Source organism: Dipteris shenzhenensis, chromosome 3 (assembly GCF_047967505.1).
Source record: "Dipteris shenzhenensis isolate YYH24624 ecotype China chromosome 3, Dip_SZ_1.0, whole genome shotgun sequence".
Classification (NCBI taxonomy): Eukaryota; Viridiplantae; Streptophyta; class Polypodiopsida; order Gleicheniales; family Dipteridaceae; genus Dipteris; species Dipteris shenzhenensis.
The window spans coordinates 59,586,813-59,608,645 of NC_141598.1; the positions used below are offsets into that span (position 1 = coordinate 59,586,813).

The window sequence follows — 21,833 nt, forward strand, 5'->3', positions numbered from 1 at the left end:
CTAAGAGCCCATTATAAAATCTAGCCCCAAAACTCAGTACACCAATCCACCTACCACAAATCTATGGCATGCCCAAAAGACTTTGGAATGCTCATGTTCTATCTAAGAAGAATGTTGGATGACCTCCTTGCAGAAACAGACCCAAAAATGAGGAGGAAAATAGCTGCAAGGAGGACATGCTTCGCAATTGGCTGTATGACTTGGAGTTGGCAAAGATGTTGAATATTAATTTCCCTGGCTATCATTTTCACTACTCCTTTAAGGTACTTGGTCAAGCTCATGATGTAGGTATATAGAGCACCAATACTAATGAAGAGGACCCCGAGCAAAAGGAGGAGTTATTATGGGCGTACAAGTTGACAAAGGCAAGCAAGAAGTTGGTAGTCCGAGTGTGTAATGAGGTCTGCAATATTTCATCAAACTCGCCTAAAGAGCTAGGAGATGCTTGCTATAGAGAGATTGATAAGATAGTTGGGAAATGTCATCATATTTTTCAAAAAGTCTTGCAAGCATTTCTTGGACTCCCATCATCCATAATCTATGGTGCTCGTAATACTTGATTTTATGTTGACTTGCTTCCATGTCAATACTTAAATGTTTTATGCCTGGTGGTTGAAATATGACAGTTAAAGATAACCACCAATCTAAAGGGTATTATTTTAGTGTAGCACTATGCAATGAATTTTAGGATAGCATGGCAGTAGTGCAGAATAAGTGGTTGCCAGCACAATGCTTGGTTGCACACTAGGATATCAACAGCCACCAGTGTGGTGGCTTGCTTCTATTATTACAAGATGAATGGCTTTGTGGATGTGTGGATTCATTATGGTATTTAATAAAACCAACACGGTGCTTGTTTGGGATATACTAAAAAAATGGATGGGATTTATTGTTTGGGATTTACAAAAACAAGTGCGGTGGTTAGTTTGGGATTTACTAAAAGAAGCGGTCTCAAATACATTTCCATTTTCCAAGATAAGTGGAATATTTATTTCCTTGCAATGAGACTATATTTTCTTAGTGCTATCTTAGTCGTCCTTGTCCATCGCTCCAAGACACCCCAAGATGTGCTCATGCATGTCTAAATTCAATTTGAGGACACACTTTCCCTTCTTTTGTTGTGGCACAGGTTGCATCCAAAACTTAATAGCTCTTACTAGATGAGAGTACACAAATGTTTGTGGACTCTTATGTAGCAGTTGGTAATTGCAACCTCTCTTGGAGGCTTTTTTGTACCAAAAAGCTCCGACTACTACATCCTACTTCTCATTGGTTGTTCCCCGATTATCATTAAATTCTAGCTCAATCTTGTGCTTAGGTTTTGTGAACTACAACAAAAAGTATGGGTTATCTTTCTTATTCTCGTCAAAGGCAGTGACAACTGCAAAGTTATCCCCCTCTTACAGACAGTCAGTGAGGTCATCTCGAAACTCTCCCCAAACTATATGAGTCATTGTTTTTCTCTCCATTATTTGTCACTCCATCTGAACATAGAGGAAAAACTTGAACTCGCTCCCATGTCTTCACAGTCGCAATGTTCTCACAATCATCCTGATCCCCTATGATGCACACATTGCAGAAGCAAGAAAGTTTTCTTGTTTTAATCAGCTAGTTGTTTGAAAAGCCTCATATGCTGTGCAGACCATGAACTCCTTTAATTTCCTTGCAATTATGCTAGCTTCTCCTTTGCACTTCATCCACTTTCACTTCATGGAACACTCTGCATACTATACTAGTCTTAAGGCCTTGTTTACTGTATGTTGAATGCGTGTCTATGGGGAGGTTGGTTGTAAGCCATGTTACAACATCATGGGAATCATTGAGTTTTTCTTGAGGACATGTTAATTGGTGTTTAAACATAGCTTGCTTAATAACAACACCACATCCATCATGTTCACCCTTGCCATGGCTACACCCCGAGAAATTCTACTTCATGTTTAGCCGGTCAGGGATTTGAACCTTGAGACAAAGTAGAATCCACGGGCTGATTTAAATTGAGAGGCAACACCATCTGACCACACCCAATGTCGTTTTATATTTTTTGCATTGGGATTTTTCTTTTTCAGCCATTCCCAATGCAGTGAAAAAGTATGCTGCACAAATACCGTGTCATGTTCCTTATCATCTGAAATGAAATGGTATATGTGTTGCACTGACCTGGACTCCTGTGAGTCAACAAGAAGATTGGCATCAATCGTAGAAGAATCAAGAAAATGATTGTACGTGATATGCACAAGAATTTTATCTGCTTGTTGCACCAGTGAGCACTTTGTATGTCATCTTGTTCTTGAAATGAATAATTTTCGCCAAAATCTATGATAGAGACAATAGTGTCATGGTGAAAATTGGCAAGGCATGTCTTGAAGTGCTTATCCTTCTAGCCGGCCGTGAAATTATGAAGCACATATTTTGGGATGGATTGAACCACATGACCTATAAGCTCCCTTGGCTGAGTGCTCTTATGTGATAGTAGCCATCTCTCTTTTAATGGATCCTTCAACATTGGCATTTTCAAACCTTCCCCATTTTAGAGCAACGTGGTTGTCTTCCCTCATTTCATTTGGATAGACATGAAATGTTGTCTTCTTCAGCTTCATACTACAATGCTCCAAAAGAGGACAACCACCTTGGAAGAACGAAGCCATGGAAGGGTTTCTGACCCCTTCTCACCCCGTTCCAACACAGGCAATTCCATCAAAAAGCTAGATCCGATGATGTCAATCACCTCGCCAAAAAGGAAAAAATCCAACACCCCATGGGCAGAAGTTTCACAAGCGTTGGGTTGTGACAAAGCTCTTGAATCCCAAGGCTACTATCAAGACAAGCAATACGCTTGGATTCCAAAGCTTCCAACAACATAGAATACACAACCTCAACTCACTGGATTCGTAAGGTAGTGACACAAGAACCTACATCAGCTCCTAAGGTAGTTCCACAAGAACCTACCCTCGAGCCTAGCATGACAGACCATTCTGCGAACCCAAAGAATATCATGATGCCATGTATAGTGTGACTCAATGAAAAAATTGCCAAGGTCATCGAGGGAGCAACACAAGAACTGACCCCTAAAAGCAGGGTAGTTAGCCAAGAACCTTCCTCCAAGCCCATGCAAACACCACCGAAAGTCACCGTCCTCAGGGTACTACCACCCTTGTTGTCACCATACCTACTCCTCCTATCAAATCAAAGGCCACAGAACCATAAGAACCCCCCTGCTTTGGGTACAGCCACATAAGAACCTACGCACCTTGTGTTGAGAGAGGTCCATCAAAGTGAACACTGTAGCGCTGATACACAAGATGATGTACAAACTTAGCAGATCCTCTACTTGGCTGATGATGAGATATGCTACTGTTTGGAATTCAACTCAGCATCATTCCACATAATCGACCCTTCCTTCAGGTGCACGATCATAAAGTCTAGGTCTAGGTGAGTCTCTATGGTAGGCATATCAGTAGCTCACAACTCCTTGGTATTCACAATACACCCACCCACAGTCATGGTCAGCATTAGGTGAATACAACTGATACATTTTTGCATTTTTACATTTTTGCATCCTCACATGCTGACCTCATAAGTCTATGCATCTCCAAGTCTATCTACCATATTTCTTGTCCTGGGTAGCACCCTCAACATTAGCATTCCCCCCTCAACAACTCTGACAACTGTCAACCCAATGACCTGTCACCATACTTCCATCCCACCAGATTGTTGCCTTACTACCATCCCACTGGATTGTCACCTTAGCCATCTCGTCGAATCATCATCTTAGCCATCCCACCGGATTGTTGTCTTAGCCATCCTACCAAATCGTTACCATACAATCATCCCGTCGGATCGTCGCCTTATTGCCATCCCGTTAGATCGTAGCCTTGCTACCATCCTACCAGATTGTTCCTTACTGCCATCCCACCAAATTGTCGTCTTAGCTATCCCTCCAAATCATCACCTTATGCTATCCCTTGGTTGGTGGGATACTCAAAACTATAAAGGAACCCCTTATCCCCCCGGATCGTCGTGTTAGCAAAAACTATCAAACTCTGTTAATTTTTGCCATAATTCCCACAGCTCCTTGCCTCTTTCCATACTACCCACCAGCCACCATTTGAATGTCCTCAGCCTCCTCCTCCTCCATAGACTTATTCAGTTACCCTCCTGTCCTCTTTATTTCCAATGGATCCCAAAAATGAATTCTTCAAATTCAAAAGGAAACTCGGTCTCCACCCCTCAAATGCAGCACTTAACGATCCATTGCACATCGGCCCATATGAATCCCAAAGCATGCCCTCAGGGTCCAGGATGCCATCCAATATCCCTATAGCCGAACTACAAACTAAGGAGGAGATCACGACTCAATAGAGCCATCAAGAGCCACCAATAGTGGCTACCACCCCTCCTTCTTGATCTTCCAAGAAGCTCACACCAGCTCCAGCACAAGGGGACTACAAAGTCATAAAGTCACTGGCACACTCTCTGCTTGGGGAAGCCTGGCTCCAGTAACTTAACCACTGCACTATCCACTCCAAATACATGTATGAGGGTTAAGATTAAACCCTCTATCACCACAATGCAACCGCATACCAAGCGCTCAAGGATCCAGAGGTGAAGCATCCTTAGTGATGATAGGTCTCAACCCAGTTTGCCATGTCACCTTAACATGAAGTTACTTGGGAAGTTCATCGGCACTTACAATCCAAATACACAGGCCAGCATACTCTATGATGCAATAGGTACCCCCCACTTCCACCACCTCAATGTGGATGCAGTGCGCTCTACCTTTGGCCTACCAATAGTTGTAGAAAAGTACACACACAAGAAGCATCTGCACATGCCCATCAGCAAGATCAGCAACTATGATAGGAAGAAAATCAAGGGCTGCATCCACTTCTCAGAGCTCATAGTGCCTGAACTGGACAAATTGGCAAGAGTGCTCCTGTTGTTGACCCAGGTCAAACACATGGACCACCATCAATATATAGTGCCGAACATCCTTGTGAGGCTGGCAGAGCTGTAGGTCACGAACGGAGGTTATTTCTACACTCGGATGAGGGAGGACCTCAAGACACATGGCAATGTCTTGGGCAAACCCAATTCTTTACATGCCCGTACTTTACTACACATGTTGGAATAGTAGCTGCCAATTGAATATGACCTAGCCAACAAACAAGCCATAGGAGATGTTCCAATAGAAGAAGAGACAGTGGCGTCCGACCCCAAAAGGCTCAAAATTGATCCGAGTGTGACCCCATCAAGCTACCTTGCTCAACAACCACTCGATAATCAACTGAGAAATAAATATGAAGACCACCATAAATTGCGGGAATTCTCGAAGAGATAGAGACACCTCGAGGCCTCAAACCATCAATCTAAAGGTAAGGTGGCAGTCCAGGCCCCCATTAATGTGGAGATGTTTCAAGGGGAAGATACAGTAAATATGGGCCTCCACCTTGGGGAAGAAAGTATTCGCCCCACCTCCTCTTCTCAGTGATCCCTAGACTACAGCCACCACAACAATATAACCCCAAGAGCCATCTTCTTTTTGTCATCGGCGGATCTTCCTCTTCTCCAAGGGCAGGGCTCAAAAAAGCCCTACATTTTAGCAGTGCACCTGAGTACCAAACACCTGGAGGATACAGTAAAATGTTGTCCGAATAGTTATCAAAGGTAGACAACACGAATCTCCAACTACGGGATGCCATGGCCCAACTATTGAGAAAGCTACCCTAGACAAAAGCAGAGGAGTACATGGCCAAGGTTGAGGACCTAGAGATTACTATTACAAAGCCCAAGGACGAGCTCTCTGCCAATGAATCCCTAGTTCAAACCGTGATGGACCAGCTAGACAAGGCAGAATCAAAAGCCTCCAAACTACGAAAGAGTGGCAGTCATAGGCCAAGGGAAGGTACGTATGCAAGGCACAGGGAGGGATCTGGCTGACAAATCAAGATGCTTCAGGACCTCCTCGCAAAGGAGCAATCCCTCACTATCACATTGCAATCCAAAAACGAGTAGCCACGCACCTCTGGACACCCAGAGGAGTCCACACTAGAAGACAGAGAGTAGCAGGGATTCACAATGTATAGGGAGGTCTTCGCACAACTTGCCACCTACACATTGTCCCCATGCACAATCCCCCAAACACTTCATATTCACTTTGATGCACTCCGCACACAAAATCTCATCTTCCACATTGTCTCACCGCCCCTCTTTTGCCCAACACACTCCAGACCATCCTCCACCAAAATCTCGACCATTGTCACCCCATTCTAGCTATGTTCTACTTCTCCCTAGAGCTTCATACTGCCAGCCTATCCTTAGTCTGTCCCTCCAATCTTCAAGCCTTAGCCAATGTCCTGGAGCTGACTCAAATGCCTCTAGAAGTGTGCACCATGTTGCTATGCTCTATCAGCCTCTCTGTCCTATAGTTTGATCGCCTCCTGTTGCTCTCTAATCTGTCATAGTAGGGTCTCCCTGAGTCAGCATGTCTCAAGTAGATATAGGACAATGCACACCTAGCCTTGGAAGTGGATCAATCATGAGAGTGGACCGAAGCCGCTCCCCTCCTAGTAGAGGCAACGGTATCATCCCTTGATCTCATAATAGGCTAGGCAGGCACACAGGAAATGCTCCTCTTTCTCAGTCACTCCTAGTATGCAAAGCATAAATATCCGTTGCTCCCTAGGTAGTCACATAGGAAATGCTCCTCTGTCTTAGTCACTCCTAGTATGCAAAGAATAAATATCCCTGGGTATGCCGTTTCCTCTCCCCATCTCGATCCTCAACTAGTGGAACGAAACATGCATCTATCCAATGGCAATCTGTAATGCATGCGAGACACCTCTATCCTAGAGATACTGGTGATTGATGATGAATCCCTACTCTGATACTCTCAGAAAGTGGTTAGGGTGGAACTAGGACTTGGTGGGGATCCCCCCCCAAGTTTGAGACGTATGGAGTTGAAGGAGACCTAACCGTATGATACGGTTGATCTTATCTCGCAAGATCAACTCAAGGGGTGCATCCATGATGTACTGAAAAGGGGGGAGCATGTCCAACTGGATATCGTGCCTAGTAAATATTCGTGCATACCATGTGTGGGCTCCACTCTCTATACTGAAGGCACATGGTGGAGAGGGAGAGAGAGAGAGAGGGTAGGCTAGGGAGAGATATAATGATACTCAAAGAGAGACATAATGAAATGATAATGAAATAACAAGAGCAATGAACAAAATGAAAGTACTCACATGTAGACCAAAGAGCTTGTACCTTGATACTTGATTAATTTGACACTAGACAAGTACATCTCTTGTATAGAGCACACACACACATATGAACAATAATGCATATGGGATAACTCCAATGTGATACATGGCATCCATTGACACACTAGACTAGAACTCACTCTAAACGCACTAGAACACACCAAACTAGCTCATCTTGATTCCATTTCCTAACAGCTCCCCATGGAGGAAAGGTGAGTGACTACTGGAATGGAACCAAGAATAGAACATGACAATGATGGTCATCAAACTATGTAATGATAGAACTAGACATGGCTCCCATGCTAACTCAGAGGCAAGTGAGCATGGCTCAGAGGCTAGTGAGCATGGTATAGAATCGGAGCTCAACTAGCATGGCTCATAGGCTCATCATGTTGATTGGCTCCGTGAGACAAAGGCTAGTGGGCCTAGCAGGTAGTCCACCGTACTTGACCCATTGCCATGTGGGAAACATGTGAGTCCTCCAGACAATGGCCATCTTTGAAGACCATTATAGATGATCAAGTCATGGACTTCCCCCAAATCATCTATGAAGTCAAGCAGACCCACCTGTCTGTCTCCTATCATGAATTGTAGTCTCCTAGAAGGAGGGTGTCTCCTTGTCTAGAGAACTCGGTGATGTCATCATGGTTCATCTCATATGGGTTGTGTCCCTCTATGGTTACCTCTCGTGAATAGGTAGACGTGTCTAGAGGAAAGTAGCATATTGCCATAAAGATTGGCTGGGCATCTAGGAGCTGAACTCGTATCCACATGTGTCATACATGCTCCTCTCGTGGTACCACAGATACGAGTGGTCTCCGGTGTGATTTGAAGAGGACAACTACCCCCCCAAAGCCTTGCACTCCACTATCTCTCCTCAATTCCCTCTTATGAGCTGACTCCCATGTATATCCTATCACTTCGAGCAGCCCTCTCTCTAGGATCTCATGCATCGTAGTGTAAAAGATCATGTCCCTATCAATGTATGTTTCCAAGAAACCTCTCAGATCGAACCATAATGTGCCATTACAATTCCATACTGCTATTTCAGTCCAGTGGGTGTACTCATCCCATGGGCTCGACACCATCATAATCCCTCTTTCTTCTCTTCCTAATCTTCCTTGTCTCCTCTATCTCTGATGATCACTCTACCATCTCTGTATGCTGCCCATTTCCCTGCTTCTCTTGCTGCCATTACTTGTACCATGCCTGCTCTTGTTGTAGGAGGGTGAGATCATCATCTAGATAGATTCTAGTCCCTTTTAGAGTTGCTCTTGTACTCATGAAAGTCTTCCTGTCCATGGCGGTCCTGAACTTTAGCACTAGTGACTTTGTAGGTGCTTTAGGTTTGCCTACCCTCTAGGCTATCTCGCATGTGAGGTTGATCCCCATTTTTGTGAGCAATACTTGGGCATTTGCCATTAGTGTGTCGCCCATTGGTAAACCCTTCACAAGGATATTTATTGCCTTGATGGCCCTTCTCTTTTCCTCCTCAAGTGCCTCTTAGATAAATTCTTTCTTTGGGACTGTTGTGCCCTTTTTTACCACATCCTTCCATTCCAACATCTTGGCTTCCCCTTTGCTGATTTGTTGCTTAAGTTCAACGTGTGTTCCTTGCATTGTTTCTTACATGGCTACAATCTCCTTCTTGAGAGTGGCATTCTTTGTTTTTAGCCCTTCCATTGCTTTGCAGGTTCCTGTCAGGGTCACTTTCATATCTCTCATTTGTTGTACTTCAATATCCAATGCATTTACTCTATCTTAGAGCTTGTCTTTTTCAAATATCCATTCAGCCTTTTCCTTTTTCCATTCCTCTTTTTTGGTCTTTTCTTTTCTCCAATCCTCTTGCATTTTCCCTTCATGTTTTTCTACCTCAGCTAGTGTCTTGTCTACATATGTCTTCTCCGCAAGGAGGGCTACATTTGTAGAAGTTGTCAATTTTGTCAATCAAAGTAAGACATATATTTTGGAGGTTGGTGAGGACACTAGATGTAGTCATTGTCCCTGTTGTGTAAGCTATCATGGCATTTTCAAGCGCTTGTTTCCCTCGAATATCCTCTACACAGGCTCATGTAGGCATTGTGCAAAAACCTTATTTTATCCCTGTTTATTGCAAAAGTACAAAAGGACACAAATGAAGGTATTCCTCACATATTTATTGCCTCGAATGAGCTCCAGGCATGCTGGTAGCTCTTCCCCTATCTTCTTGGTCTATTCAATGTTATATTGATGGTGGAGTCACTTCTTCTGCATTTTCTTGGTTTGAAATTGTCTTTTCTTGATTCTTTGCAAGCTAGGAGCTTGTTAGAATAGAGAGGGGTGTTGGAGTTGAGATATAGAGGCTAAGAGTGGCCTCTTGGACTGATGATGGGCCTAGAGCAACCCACCAGGGCTAGAAGGCTAGCTATAAAGGGCCTAGGTTTCCTTGCAGTCTGTACAAATGGCATAGCAAGTTGCAGAGGTGGTCTCGTAGGTGGCGGGAGTGGCGTAGATGGAGGAGGGACTGTTGTGGGTTTCCTAGAGACCCGTTGGCATGGTACAGCGATGCAACAGCACATGAGGGTGTAGGACAACATGTAGAGGTGGAAGGGTAGCACACGGAGGTGGGAGAGTAGGCGTAATAGCACGGCGACCTGATGATAGTCCACGCGGGGGCTAGAGGCAGGACGCTAGTGTATGACAGGGGGCTTAGAAGGTTGGTGGGGGGTGCAGGGAGGGAGGGGGCTAAGAGAGGGAGACAGAAAAGAAAGAAAGAAAGAAATATTAGCATCCGTAGGAGGCCTCGTGGACCTATGGGACAAAGTATGGAAACAAGTAACTCATACAGACCACTACAGGCCAGGACAAATGGCTCGCTAAGGCCCTTGCTGAGTACTAAAATGCTATACTAGTACAAAATAGCCAAAAAAGTAACAAATAGCATGAGGGTGGCATGAAAATATTAAGTGCTCAGAGCTAGAGTCCCAAGTGCATGAACCGACTTCACATATCTAGGCTCCATGGTGGCTCTCTGATGGTAACAAAATAGCATGAGGGTGGCATGAAAATATCAAGTGCTCAGAGCTAGAGTCCCAAGTGCATGAACGGGCTTCACATATCCAAGCTCCATGGTGGCTCTCTGATGAGATGCAAAGAGCTCACGTATCTGCATCTGTCGAGATGTCTCCCATGGTAGTGGAGGGCATGGTCTCCTAGATCTCTAGAGCTGATGGACTATGTCAAGGGTGACTCCTCACCTCGGTCGATCTCCATTGAGGAGAGTTGAAATAGGTTGAACTTTGATCGTGTGTGCTCTGGTCACTTGTCGTGTCGTGTATGATCTCTGTGTCCCTCGTCCACCTAGTAGTGTTGTCTCGGCTCTCTCCACTGATCCATACATCTCTCATGTCGGCTAGCTCCTCCTCCTCTACCCCAAAATGCCATAGAGCTGAGTCAAATGCATAGAAATTCGTGACCTATCTCTACGCTCGGTCTACCTCAGTGCCCTATGGTGCGTTGGTCCCATCCTACTGCTCTCTTATATGTCGTAGTAATGTCTCTCTATGTCGTGGCATCTCCATCAGGTAGAGCCCAATACAAACCTAGTCCTGGAAGTGGATCAGCCGCCTATAAGAGTGGGCCAAAGTTGTGCCCCTCCTGAAAAAGGCAGTTGTAGCGCCCTCGCATCTGTGTGTGTGTGTGTGTGTGTGTGTGAGAGAGAGAGAGAGAGAGAGAGAGAACTTTTTATTTCTCTTGGGGATAGCTTGAGTGGGGAAAGGAAGAGTAATTGTTGGCCAAACTACTTGAAACTTGTCAAGTATTCGTCTTTTGTGTTGTTATGCAAACCACCTCCTCTTTCAAAAGCATCTACCAAAATACTCTCTCATCTCCTCTCATTTTCTTTGTCGAGATACATTTTATTTTAAATCTTTGTACACATGGACACCCACTTGTCTTCTTCTTGGTATTCGCTTTCATGGTGCTCCATTCTATGTTGTTATATGCCCAAAAGTATGGCTACGTTTCTATTGCTTTCTCCTTTATGGGATTCCCTGGCTCACTAACCCCCATTGATTAGGAAAAGACGGAGCTCATTTTGGGGCCTTTTAGGTTAGACAAAAAATAGAGATCCTCCAATGAGAGAGAGGCCAACATTACGTTGGAAATACTTTTCTTTTTTTTTTAAATAGACTTTCTCTCTCTAGAGACGCTTGACAGACTGACATTTTAAAGTTCTTGCTATTGTTTTCTAGTGTGTCATAAATTCTACACCAAATCCCAAAACAAATAAACTGACATTGTGAAGTTCCCACTTGAGCATTTTTTAGTGTATCATAAATGTCTTCCCGAAAAGGTCAAAATGACCAAAACAAGTGCTTGTTTTGGTCATTCTGGCTCTTGCAGGAGGCCAAATTTAGTGATTCAAAAGTCATTTTGGGGGTTTTGCCTGCTCCGGACACAATGGTGATGCCAAAACCACGAAATTCTGCACCAAAACACTAAAAAATCATTTGGGCCTTAGTACTTATGACACAAAAACGCTCTAGCGGGAACTTCAAAATGTCAATTTATTTGTTTCGTGATTTATATCTCCAATTGAATGCTCGACCATATAGATTTTTTCTTCTCACTCTAGAAATCTTTAATTTTAAGCCAAGAAAATTAGAAAATCATGAATTTCTTACAGGGCCCCAAAATGAGCTCCGCTTTTTCCTAATGTGGTAAATGCAACCTTCGGTAGAAGCAGAGTTGTCCAACTTCTTCATGGATATGGAAGTTGAATGGTGGAGCTACTTCACAAGGGAAGGGTTTTTTAACACTTCTCTTCCATGGAGGAAACCAAGATTGAGAGCTGCCTTCCGTGCAGGCACATTTAAGACATTTTTTATTTCTAATCAAGTGTGAGGATCTATTGTGTACTGTTTTCAACAAATTTTTCCTACTTTTAACAATTTTCCTTCAACAAGTTATGGAAACTACAGCCTATTTACATACGTTCAATCCATGTCTCTTCATTTCATAGATCTCGAGTGTTGAATGTTAGTAAGTCAATCGAGAAGCGTTCCAAGCTGGCTAGTGAGGTAAGCAACTAGCTTTCGATAATATGTCTGATTTCTGTCGCAACATTTTAGTTTGCTGAACTTCTGAAAAGGAGCTGACATTATGCAAGTTTGGTTAACAACTGTTGTAGTTGGGTCTCATTTACGGATCTATCTGTGTATAATATCTTGTTCTGCCAGGAAGCGAGTGGCAACAGTTGAAAAGAAAAGAAGAGCTGAAAAAGGGATTGTATCAAAGGTTGCCAATGCCGTTGAAAAAGTGAAGTTGAGAGATGAGCCGCTCGTGAAGCCAATCATGGAAAATTCTCACCTTTTATTAAAGGAAGAATAAAGGAACAATATATGAAAGAGAAGTTTAGAATTTAGAACGGCTTTGAAATTCTACATGTCCAAGGCTGATGCAAGAGACTCTATAAGGGGCTTGTCGAATTTGCTCATCCTTGTGTGGGAAAGAGAAGGAAAATGATTAAATGTTAAACCTTTGCAACTACACAAAGTTTAATAATTGACAAGCACATGGCCACATATATATTGTTGCTATCCATAACTCATAGCCCAATGCTTGATGCTTGAATGATTTTAACTACAAGTCCATCCTTCAAAGGTGGTGTCTACCTTATTATGGAATACAGTGATTTGGTCTTCGAGGAGATTCAATTTAGTGATGATGCAATTTTCCAACACATCTTTGCCATTTTGTTAGGAGAGCAAGTCATTATGGTTGGCTTGGTCATTACAAAATGGATGCTTCGTGCGACGAAAATTACAAAGAATGCCTGGTACAATCAAGGAAGGCTCTGTTCAATCTCTAGCAGGAAGGATAATTTTGCAATATTTTTCATGTGGATTTTTGAAAACTTCACAAGTTATGCTGGCTTTTTCTTGCTACAGATCAATGCTCTTATGAGTTAAGTAAAATATTGTCTGTTGGACAAAAAATCAATGGGTCGGTGGCATAGATTAGTCACTATCCTTTGACTTTTAATTTCCTTGTTTGCTAGAATTTCTTCTTCTTAAACCTTTCTAAAGGAAGTGTCAATAATGAATTCTTCAAATTGATATAGCATCAAAGAGACTTGAAAGCAATGTTTTGTTGCCCTTTCCAAGGTTTTGTAAATAGACTAAGGGTCAGGTTTTGGTCAGATATCCTTGGAGTATGAAGATCATGTCTCTCAAGCCTGTGAGGCATCCCGCAAATGTTGAGATAATTTTCTTTCTTTCTTTCTTTCTTTCAAGGAGAGACTTAAGAGGCTTATGAGCCTTGTTGGTGGTCCCATGCAAAAAGATTGCTATCATCATTGCATGCGTGAAATATTTTATTTATTGGACTCGGAAGAAACATTTTGGAATGTGAGAAAAGATGTTTCTCCTGACACTCTGTTGGTTGAATGTCAACATTGCTTCTGGTTTGCAAATATAAGATTCATGAGCCTTTTCCATTTTCATGTTTTACAAAACTTCAAAATCTTGTCATGATGGCCAGTCACAACAAACAAGTGATGGTTTCCATTCTAGAATGATGTTAACCTTATTTCGATGATGCTATATGCATTGTGATAGGTAACAAGCTATGACAATCCTCCTGATTTAATCGAGGCAAGGGCATTTTAAGCACAAGAGGTTGAGCTTGTGGATGCCACGCTTTGATTTCATGGTTTGTATATGATTTCATTTTACTACAACTATTGTTATGTGCTACTTGTGGCAGCAATTTTTTCTTGTAAATCTGATTGCCTTCTCAATAATGGAATTTGACGGAATTCTTGCATGTGTGAACTCACACTATGTGAAGGCCTCTAATATAAGCCTGCATGCTAGAAATAGTTAAGCTCATCATGGTCCTTACCTGTGTAAGCTCAATTCCATAGAAGGATTGATCCCAAGCCCTCAAAGACGCTATCATAGTATGAAACTCTTTCTCGTGAGTTTGTTGACTACACTATGTAGAATTGGGCGACCGCTTCTCAATTTTATTTGGCACTTTTGTCCTGATACAATAGCTCCTGCCAGATATCTGTTGGAGTTAGTATCTAGTTGAAGAAATACTTGTGGAGAAATGGTTTATCAGATTAATTATTATTTTACTTCAAAGTTTTCAACCCCTTTAAAAATTATTCCCAAATATCATGCCTATCGTCATGGCCGTAGCATGCTATTTCTTGTTCGTCTTGTAAGATTGTAAGCGGATCAAAGATTAGGGCATCTGCAACATCATGTTAGCTTTGAGCTTCTTGAGAATCATCAAGATCCATCTCAATTCCATGAACATTGGCTTGTTTTGGCAGACTCTTTTTTACTCATTAGAAATGTTCTCTACATCTATATCGCGTGCCCCACGTTAGTTCATCTAGCCATTCTTGTCCTTTCGACATTCTCTTCTATTGCGCCCTACCTTGCCACAATAATGATACGTCTCCTTTCTATATCCTCACAGAAGTGGCACATTGGGACTTGCCTTTGTCATTTAAGAGGCATCTGCATCCGCATCTCCATTTTGTTGCTATCTTTACCTCCTCCAAACGGGAAATTTCCTATGGCCCTACCTTTTGCTACAAATCCATGCTGATTCTTATTTTCTTCTGCATCAAGTTTTCATTTTATCTTCCTTCTATGGAACATACCAATCAGCTCAAGAAATGCAAAAATAGCAAACTTAGTGGTCAAATAGAATCCATTTCAAGATTAACATGCATCACGCATGAGCATACAAAAATATGCATTGGTGTGCTCCTATCCATGCAAATGGTACCAATGGACATGATACTTTGCATGGGCCTTAAAATAGGTGATTTTAAGGGCCGTACAAAGTATCATGCCCATCGGGTACCATTTGCATGGGTAGGAAAATTTCACCATGCATCACGCATGAGCGTACAAAAACATGCATCGGTGTGCTTCTACCCATGCAAATGGTAACTGATGGGCACGATACTTTGCACAGTACTTAAACTAGGTGATTTTAAGGCTTGTGCAAAGTATCATGCTCATCGGGTACCATTTGCAAGGGAAGGAAAGCATATTTCCCAAATTTTCACAATGCATCACGCATGAATGGATATGCAGTTCTCACATGCATAGACTTTAGCATACAACACCTAAAAAGGTAAATTTATGCAAACAAGTTTCCAAGAAGAATCTTTTCAAAGAAAAAAGTCCTATCCTCACTCAACCTTTTTATAGATAAAAAATGCCACAATGACCTACAATTTTAATCCTACCTTTATAGGTGGAATATTGTTTGTCAAACTTTTGACGCATCTTAAGCCTTAAAATACATGGACGTATGTGCATGTGTGTGCGTGTGTGCACACATGTGCATACACGCCAAGTATCATAGAGCTTCCACTTACATGTGATAGTTACAACTCCAATAAATCAAAATTTGGGACATTCAAGTCACAACATTGAATGCCAAAGCTTAAACTAACACAACGTTATAGGTCGACAAGCTCCAATGGTAGTGCCTATCACCCATCAATGTCCGTATCTACAATTACAGTTTATTAGGAAAAAGGCCCTACCCATTTTGGTATTTTGTGAAGAGCTTGATATGAGAGAAATGCATGGACATCAATTGATTTTGCCCTAGAAGCTTGAGCATTGTTTCAACTTGAAACGAGCTGATATGTACCAAATTACTAACAACAATTTAAGTCCCTGCTAGCTCTTTTGGAGACTCGTCATCTGCCTTTCACTTATTCTCACGAAGCTTTCTCAATCTACTTTGACCTGAACTGCGCTTCCCAAATGCTGTCAAAGCCTCATCAATTAACCTTGATAGCACAAAAAAATTAGTCAATAATTATTCAATAAGCAAAGTCTAGCATACGTTGCATTAATCTCTTGATTATATTTCAAACAAAAAAGTGGTGGATTTATCGCATCAATCCATAAAAAGTGGCATCCTACAAGTACTTAGTCTACATGTAGTTGATAAATTCCCCTTCAACTTCAATATGATGCAATTGTCACACCTTGGAGGGATCTCTCATGTGCATCATTTCATTAGAAAACAAAATTTGCCACCCATCGATAAAATCAATGTGCCTTTCCTTGGTGTTTTCTTAATTCTCATCTAATAATTTATTAATCAATTTTTCAAAAATAGGAGCATATCCCATAGTTAGAATCATGCCACTTTGCTCCATTCATTCTAATCTCTAAAGGCAAGGAAATTTTAATCTCTATTGAAGACAAGGAAAAAGAAGTCCGCACAATGCTTTTATCAAACCTTCCCTACTTTAATTTTTAATGGAGGTAAAAGGTTTACAAGGCTCTATCAACGAATCAGTCCATGGTGGTTAAGGTACACATGTCTTTTACAGGAAAGACACTTGAGACATGCTAACATAAGGCGCGTTTTAGACACTTGCATGAAAAGATTTTAATTGTATGTGCTGCCATAATCCCATCCATATGACTTGGGGACCTAAGGCGCATTTTAGACACTTGCATGAAAAGATTTTAATTGTATGTGCGACCTGTAAATGCTATTTCAACATGAGATTTTGCCTCCTTCATTGCCTTCCTCCTTCCTTGGTTCACCATCTTCCAGTCATACCACTATAATTAACCCCACAATGGCATTGGGGTCAGGAAACAAGGAATGAAGTGCAACTACTGTGGTGAGGAATTTGTGAGCTCCATGACACCTTTTTTTCGCCATGCTTTCCACATGGCCTTCCATAGTTTTGATCCTTCTCACATAAGGTTCCTTACCTCAAAGCACTGCTACCTCTTGAAAGATATTGCTTCCAATTTTGCATCCGGCTAGCCTTGTGTGTTTAAGAATTCTTCTAAGAAGGTAGGACCAACTCCTGCCACTATTAGTCACTATGTTAATTATTCACTTCCCCATGAACCTTGTAGCTGGGATCTCACTTGACTTTAGCCATTTCAAGTGATTCTCATCCCCCCCAAAGGAAAGTTTTCTGGATATATCCCCATTTTGTTGTACAGGGGTAGAGATATACTTTTTTGTATTTATAGGCTTTTATGACTTATTAATATAAGCCCTCAAGTTTCACCCAAAAAAAGAAACCACAACGTGAGAGCCAACAATGGATTGGAGCCCATGAATCGTAGAAGGGGCACGTGAGAATAAAGGTCAATGGCAAGTTAACACCCAACTCATGATTGAGGGGCTGTTGAAATGTGCAATCGTGAGGTGCAAAGCGTTTGAATGGGAAAGTAAGATAAATAGATGATATGTTTTTTTTGTTGGGATGCTTGATAAGAGGTAAAATAATTTGGTAGCCTCCTCAACCATGAATATTTTAGGGCTTTGTATAAAATTCCACTTCTATAATAATGCTAACTGAGGTGCCTCCATTTTTTCCCTTTGACTAATATTAGGAGTGAAAGAGCCACTCAAAGACATGTTAGCAAATTGCAATAGAATCTATTATAGAGTTCGATGCTCTTAGAATGTAATATAGCTCATCCTTTTCAAACAATAAAAGTATCTCTCTTGCTTAATGATTGTAATGGTACATAGATGGGTGTTGGACTTGATGATTTTAATTCTGGATCAATGGATGTTGGACTTGGAAGCAGCCATGATTTGTTAAATCACCAAAGTCTTTGATGGTTAGAGTGTTAATTTATCATGATGCTCTTAAATTATCAATAAACCTTCGCATTCTGCCATGTTGTCATTGAATCCTCCCCAATATTGGCTCTAATAAATATAACTTCACCGGGTCTTTAATAACTAGCTCCATTTCTTTGTGAATTGTGACCAGCACAATCAAACCATATCTTCCAAATGAAGGTAGCATCACCTCCAAGACAAACAATGTTATAAGGGGTCAGTTTTTACCAGTTATAAACCCTAAGGGTTTGATTTTGTCAAATTTGGTCTTCATTGGAACAAGGTCATCTCTAGAAGCTACACTTTGTTCCTCTCCTTACCTTCAATGATACGATATGGTCCTGTCCAAACATGGTTGAGGTTTTTGAGCAATATCTCATGCCTAGGGTCAAATAATCTCTCATGCCTAGGGTCAAATAATAACACTAATTATCCTTTCTTAATACCTTCATACTTGGCGTTCTTGTTATGCTACAATGTTTGGTTTTTTTAAAGCAAGATGCACTTTGTTCCTTCCCTTACTTCAATGATACAATATAGTCCCATCCAAACCTGGTGATATTTTTTAATGAATAGTCATGTTTAGTATCCAATTATAGCACTAACTGTCATTACTTAAAATCATAATGCATGGCCTTCTTGTCATGCTGCAATGTTTGGCTTTTATTTGCAACTCCTGATGAAATAGGATTTTGATCTACCATTCATCTAATTCATTCATTGTGATCAACCACCCTTGTAAAGACTCCTCCATTAGTAGATTATGTACATGTCAGAACCGAAGTGAAGAAATCTCATGTTTGTTTGATAGGCAAATAGGACACATTTTTGGCCATATAGCATTGCAAAGTGATCGTAACTAGTCACTTATAAACTCGTCCTGGATGTCCATATTACTGCACATACTCCGTATGCACGTGTATATGAAGGAGGAGGTCTTTCTGACCAACCCATTATTGGGTATCATGAATAGATTCTTACAAGCTGAGGTGCGAGATTTGAGACTACAACTAGTAGATGCAATAACCAGGATTCAGATTCTTGAAGGTCTTGGTACGGAGGGCATTGGCCGGAGTGTAGCTGCATGCAGATTGGGTGAGAGTTGCAAAGGGTGTCTTTGCCGCAAGTGCGGGTGTTGATGTAGTTTTGTTTGGAGGGTTAGAGTGGTGTTAGTGTTGTAGAGACTCTTGTGTTAATGATATGCCTAAAATTGTCTCACGTGTAGAAAAATGTGCCGGTGCAGATGAATCGTCAATCGGAGGTCACGACGTAAAGATATGAGCAAATTTGTGCGAAACGAGGCCCACATGGGGCACGAATGAGCGAGTGCTAAGGATGCCAAAATGGTGTGCAATGGCCTTAAAAAATACCCGTAGCGTGATGCTTTTGTGTGTGAAATCGTGGTTTGAACAGACAACCAAGCGAGAGGTCATTGTAGAGGTTGAAGCAATGGTGAATAAAACTGATATTCAAGAAGAGATCAAAGAACATGAAGCCAGACAGAACAATGCACTAAAAATCGGAATTGGGGGGCTTTCAGACAGATGGTACAAGGCAGACGATTCCTTTGACGATACTTTAGCACAGGTTCAAGCAGCTTTGCCTAACATTGATTGGACAACAGATGAAGATGATAAGCCAAACAATCCTAATTAAGAAGGTGAAGCTAGAGTGGTCAATATTGGTTATCAAAGAGGGCATGCTGTAATTTCATTTAATTCACAAGATATACGACTTAAAGTCCTCAAACAATCTTACAAGTTTAAAGGAACTAAACTATGGATAGCCGAGGAGCTCACAAGAGCCTAGCTGAAAGATAAAGCAGCGGAATTAGCTAAGGTTAAAGCTGCCAGGAAAGATGGAAAGTGGGCAGTCTACCGTGGTGGAATAACACTTATCAAGGAGTTTAAATCCAAACCAAAAGACTCTCAGACTTAAAATGATGTATGGCCAATGATATATATGGTCTTAGAACATAGTCTAGGTACTCTAAAGAAATGGAGTTGCTTCTGTGCTCCTTGGGAGCTGCCATGTGCCCTCCCTCAGCTGATGTACTGCATGGTTTTCTCTATTGTCCCATAGACCTCTGGTCTCCCGTGGATGTTAATAGACTTTCTTTCTTTCTTTCTTTCTTTCATAATCTGGGATCCTCCAAGTCCCTAAGCTCTCTCTCTCTCTCTCTCTCTCTCTCTCTCTCTCTCTCTCTCAGCAAGTGGGGGAAACTCTATGGAAGAGAACCAATCTCCCACTGTCAGAGCAAAACCTCCCCAGAAGCCTCCCTAGGAGAGGTTGGGTCTCTTCCAAATGGTGTGTCCATTCACTCACTTGTTGAGGGGCATGGGATGTATTTAATGAATTGTCTCTCGCACTGCATCCCAAGCCCTAAAAATAGCTACTGCTGCAAATCTCACCTCTAAGCTCCTACCTAAGCAAATAGCCCTCATCCTAGAAGAAATCCATCTAGTATTAGGTTGCCAAGGACCTCAATCTCATGAAGTCTGTGAAGGAGTATCTCCTTCCATAGCCCACCGCGAGGTAGCATGCCTCTGACAATGAAATTCACAAGAACGCTCTACTCTGGCAATACCCAACCCTCCTCTTGACTATGGTTGAACAATGACGTCGCAAGCCACCTTGGCCCATACCGACGGGCAGCCATGACCTCCTAATCAAATGGAGTTCTTTATGAGGCGCTTCACGTGGCCGACGGAAGAGGTTATGTACTGCATAGTAGAAAGCAAAAGCTTCTTGGCAACCACTACTCTACTTGCCAAGGATAGCTTGGTCAAGCTCCCATGTAAGAGCTTCCTTCGAATGCTCAGAAGAAGGGGTGCCAAATGTTGCTTCGACATGATGTCTAGCCCTACATGGCATCCCAAACATTGCACTGCAGTCCCTCTAAGCACCGAAGCAAAATCTCCGTGCTATCTCCACTCTGAGTGTGGTGTATTGAGACATACATAATGTTTTGTATGTTCCAAATCTAAAGAAAAACCTTCAACCAGCGTTAATGCTAAAAAGAACAAGAAGTTGGAATTTCATGAAGGGGAATGTCTCATTGAGACAAGGCTGATGATTTCAAAATCATGGCCAAGGGAACTGAGGAAGAAGGCCTTTATAAACTGACATCGTCTATACTTGACTTCAAGGCCTACATCTCTCTATAGTCAACACAAGGTAAGGTGGTTAACGTCCTAATGCTAGAATTAAGCACATTGAAGTGTAACATCACTTTATACAAAAAAGGTACTAAGCAATGAAATTAAGCTTATCTAATGTCCACAGAAGATGATGTGGCTGATGTCCTAACCAAACCACTTGCTAGAATCAAGCACGATAAGTTTTCCAACTTGATCGGCATGGATCCTAATCCATTGTTGACCAAGGGGGAGTGCTGGAAAAAGTGATGAACTATTGATTTAGGTCACTAACCTACCCTTGGGGTAATTTTGCTTCTACAACCTAACATTCTCCCTTAGAGTCTGTAAACCCGATTGGGTAAACCACGTTGGCAACAAACTGAAGTTACATGGCCGTTGCATGGTTGTAAGACACGTTAAGACAAGACACGTGAGACACGCTTCATACCCCAAGTGTCTGAAGTGCCTTAAAAATAAGACACGTAAGACACGCCATTGTAATAATAAATATTTAATTAGTATATGTATAAGAATACAAGTGTACAACTTTCTAGCATAGCTAGCTGCCAGATTCTAGAAGTACAATAAGCTACACTTAAACAATGCAAGAAGTAACAATGCACTTGTACAATGTACTCAAGACTTAAAAGGTAAAGTTAAGACTCACAGCTCAAGAGCTTGCAAGTCACGACTCACAACTTTAAATGTTGAAATTGACAATTGAATCTTGATATTCAAAAATCCAGATACAACTTAACAAGAGCCTAGAGGGCTACATAGATTATATACCAATCATCAT

The 21,833-nt window shown here is 41.7% G+C and overlaps 1 protein-coding gene and 1 long non-coding RNA gene across 3 annotated transcripts in view; one reads left to right on the forward strand and one right to left on the reverse strand.

Annotated features, from left to right (window-relative positions):
* The first annotated feature begins 11,967 nt into the window (after window positions 1-11,967).
* LOC147904090 (uncharacterized) lies at window positions 11,968-13,115 on the forward strand. Its single transcript, XR_015543856.1, has 3 exons — window positions 11,968-12,142; window positions 12,265-12,347; window positions 12,499-13,115. It is a non-coding gene; the product is annotated as an uncharacterized LOC147904090 (long non-coding RNA).
* A 2,350-nt stretch (window positions 13,116-15,465) lies between these two features.
* ATSUV3 (ATP-dependent RNA helicase) overlaps window positions 15,466-21,833 on the reverse strand; it is a 201,247-nt gene continuing 194,879 nt past the window's right edge. Inside the window, exon 16 of one of the 2 annotated variants that reach the window (XM_087370523.1) lies at window positions 15,466-16,051. In XM_087370523.1, coding sequence (XP_087226649.1) covers window positions 16,021-16,051 — 31 coding nt within the window. In that variant the 3' untranslated portion in view covers window positions 15,466-16,020. Of the gene's footprint in view, window positions 16,075-21,833 lie in introns of both variants that reach the window. The other variant, XM_087370514.1, reaches the window with a different exon arrangement.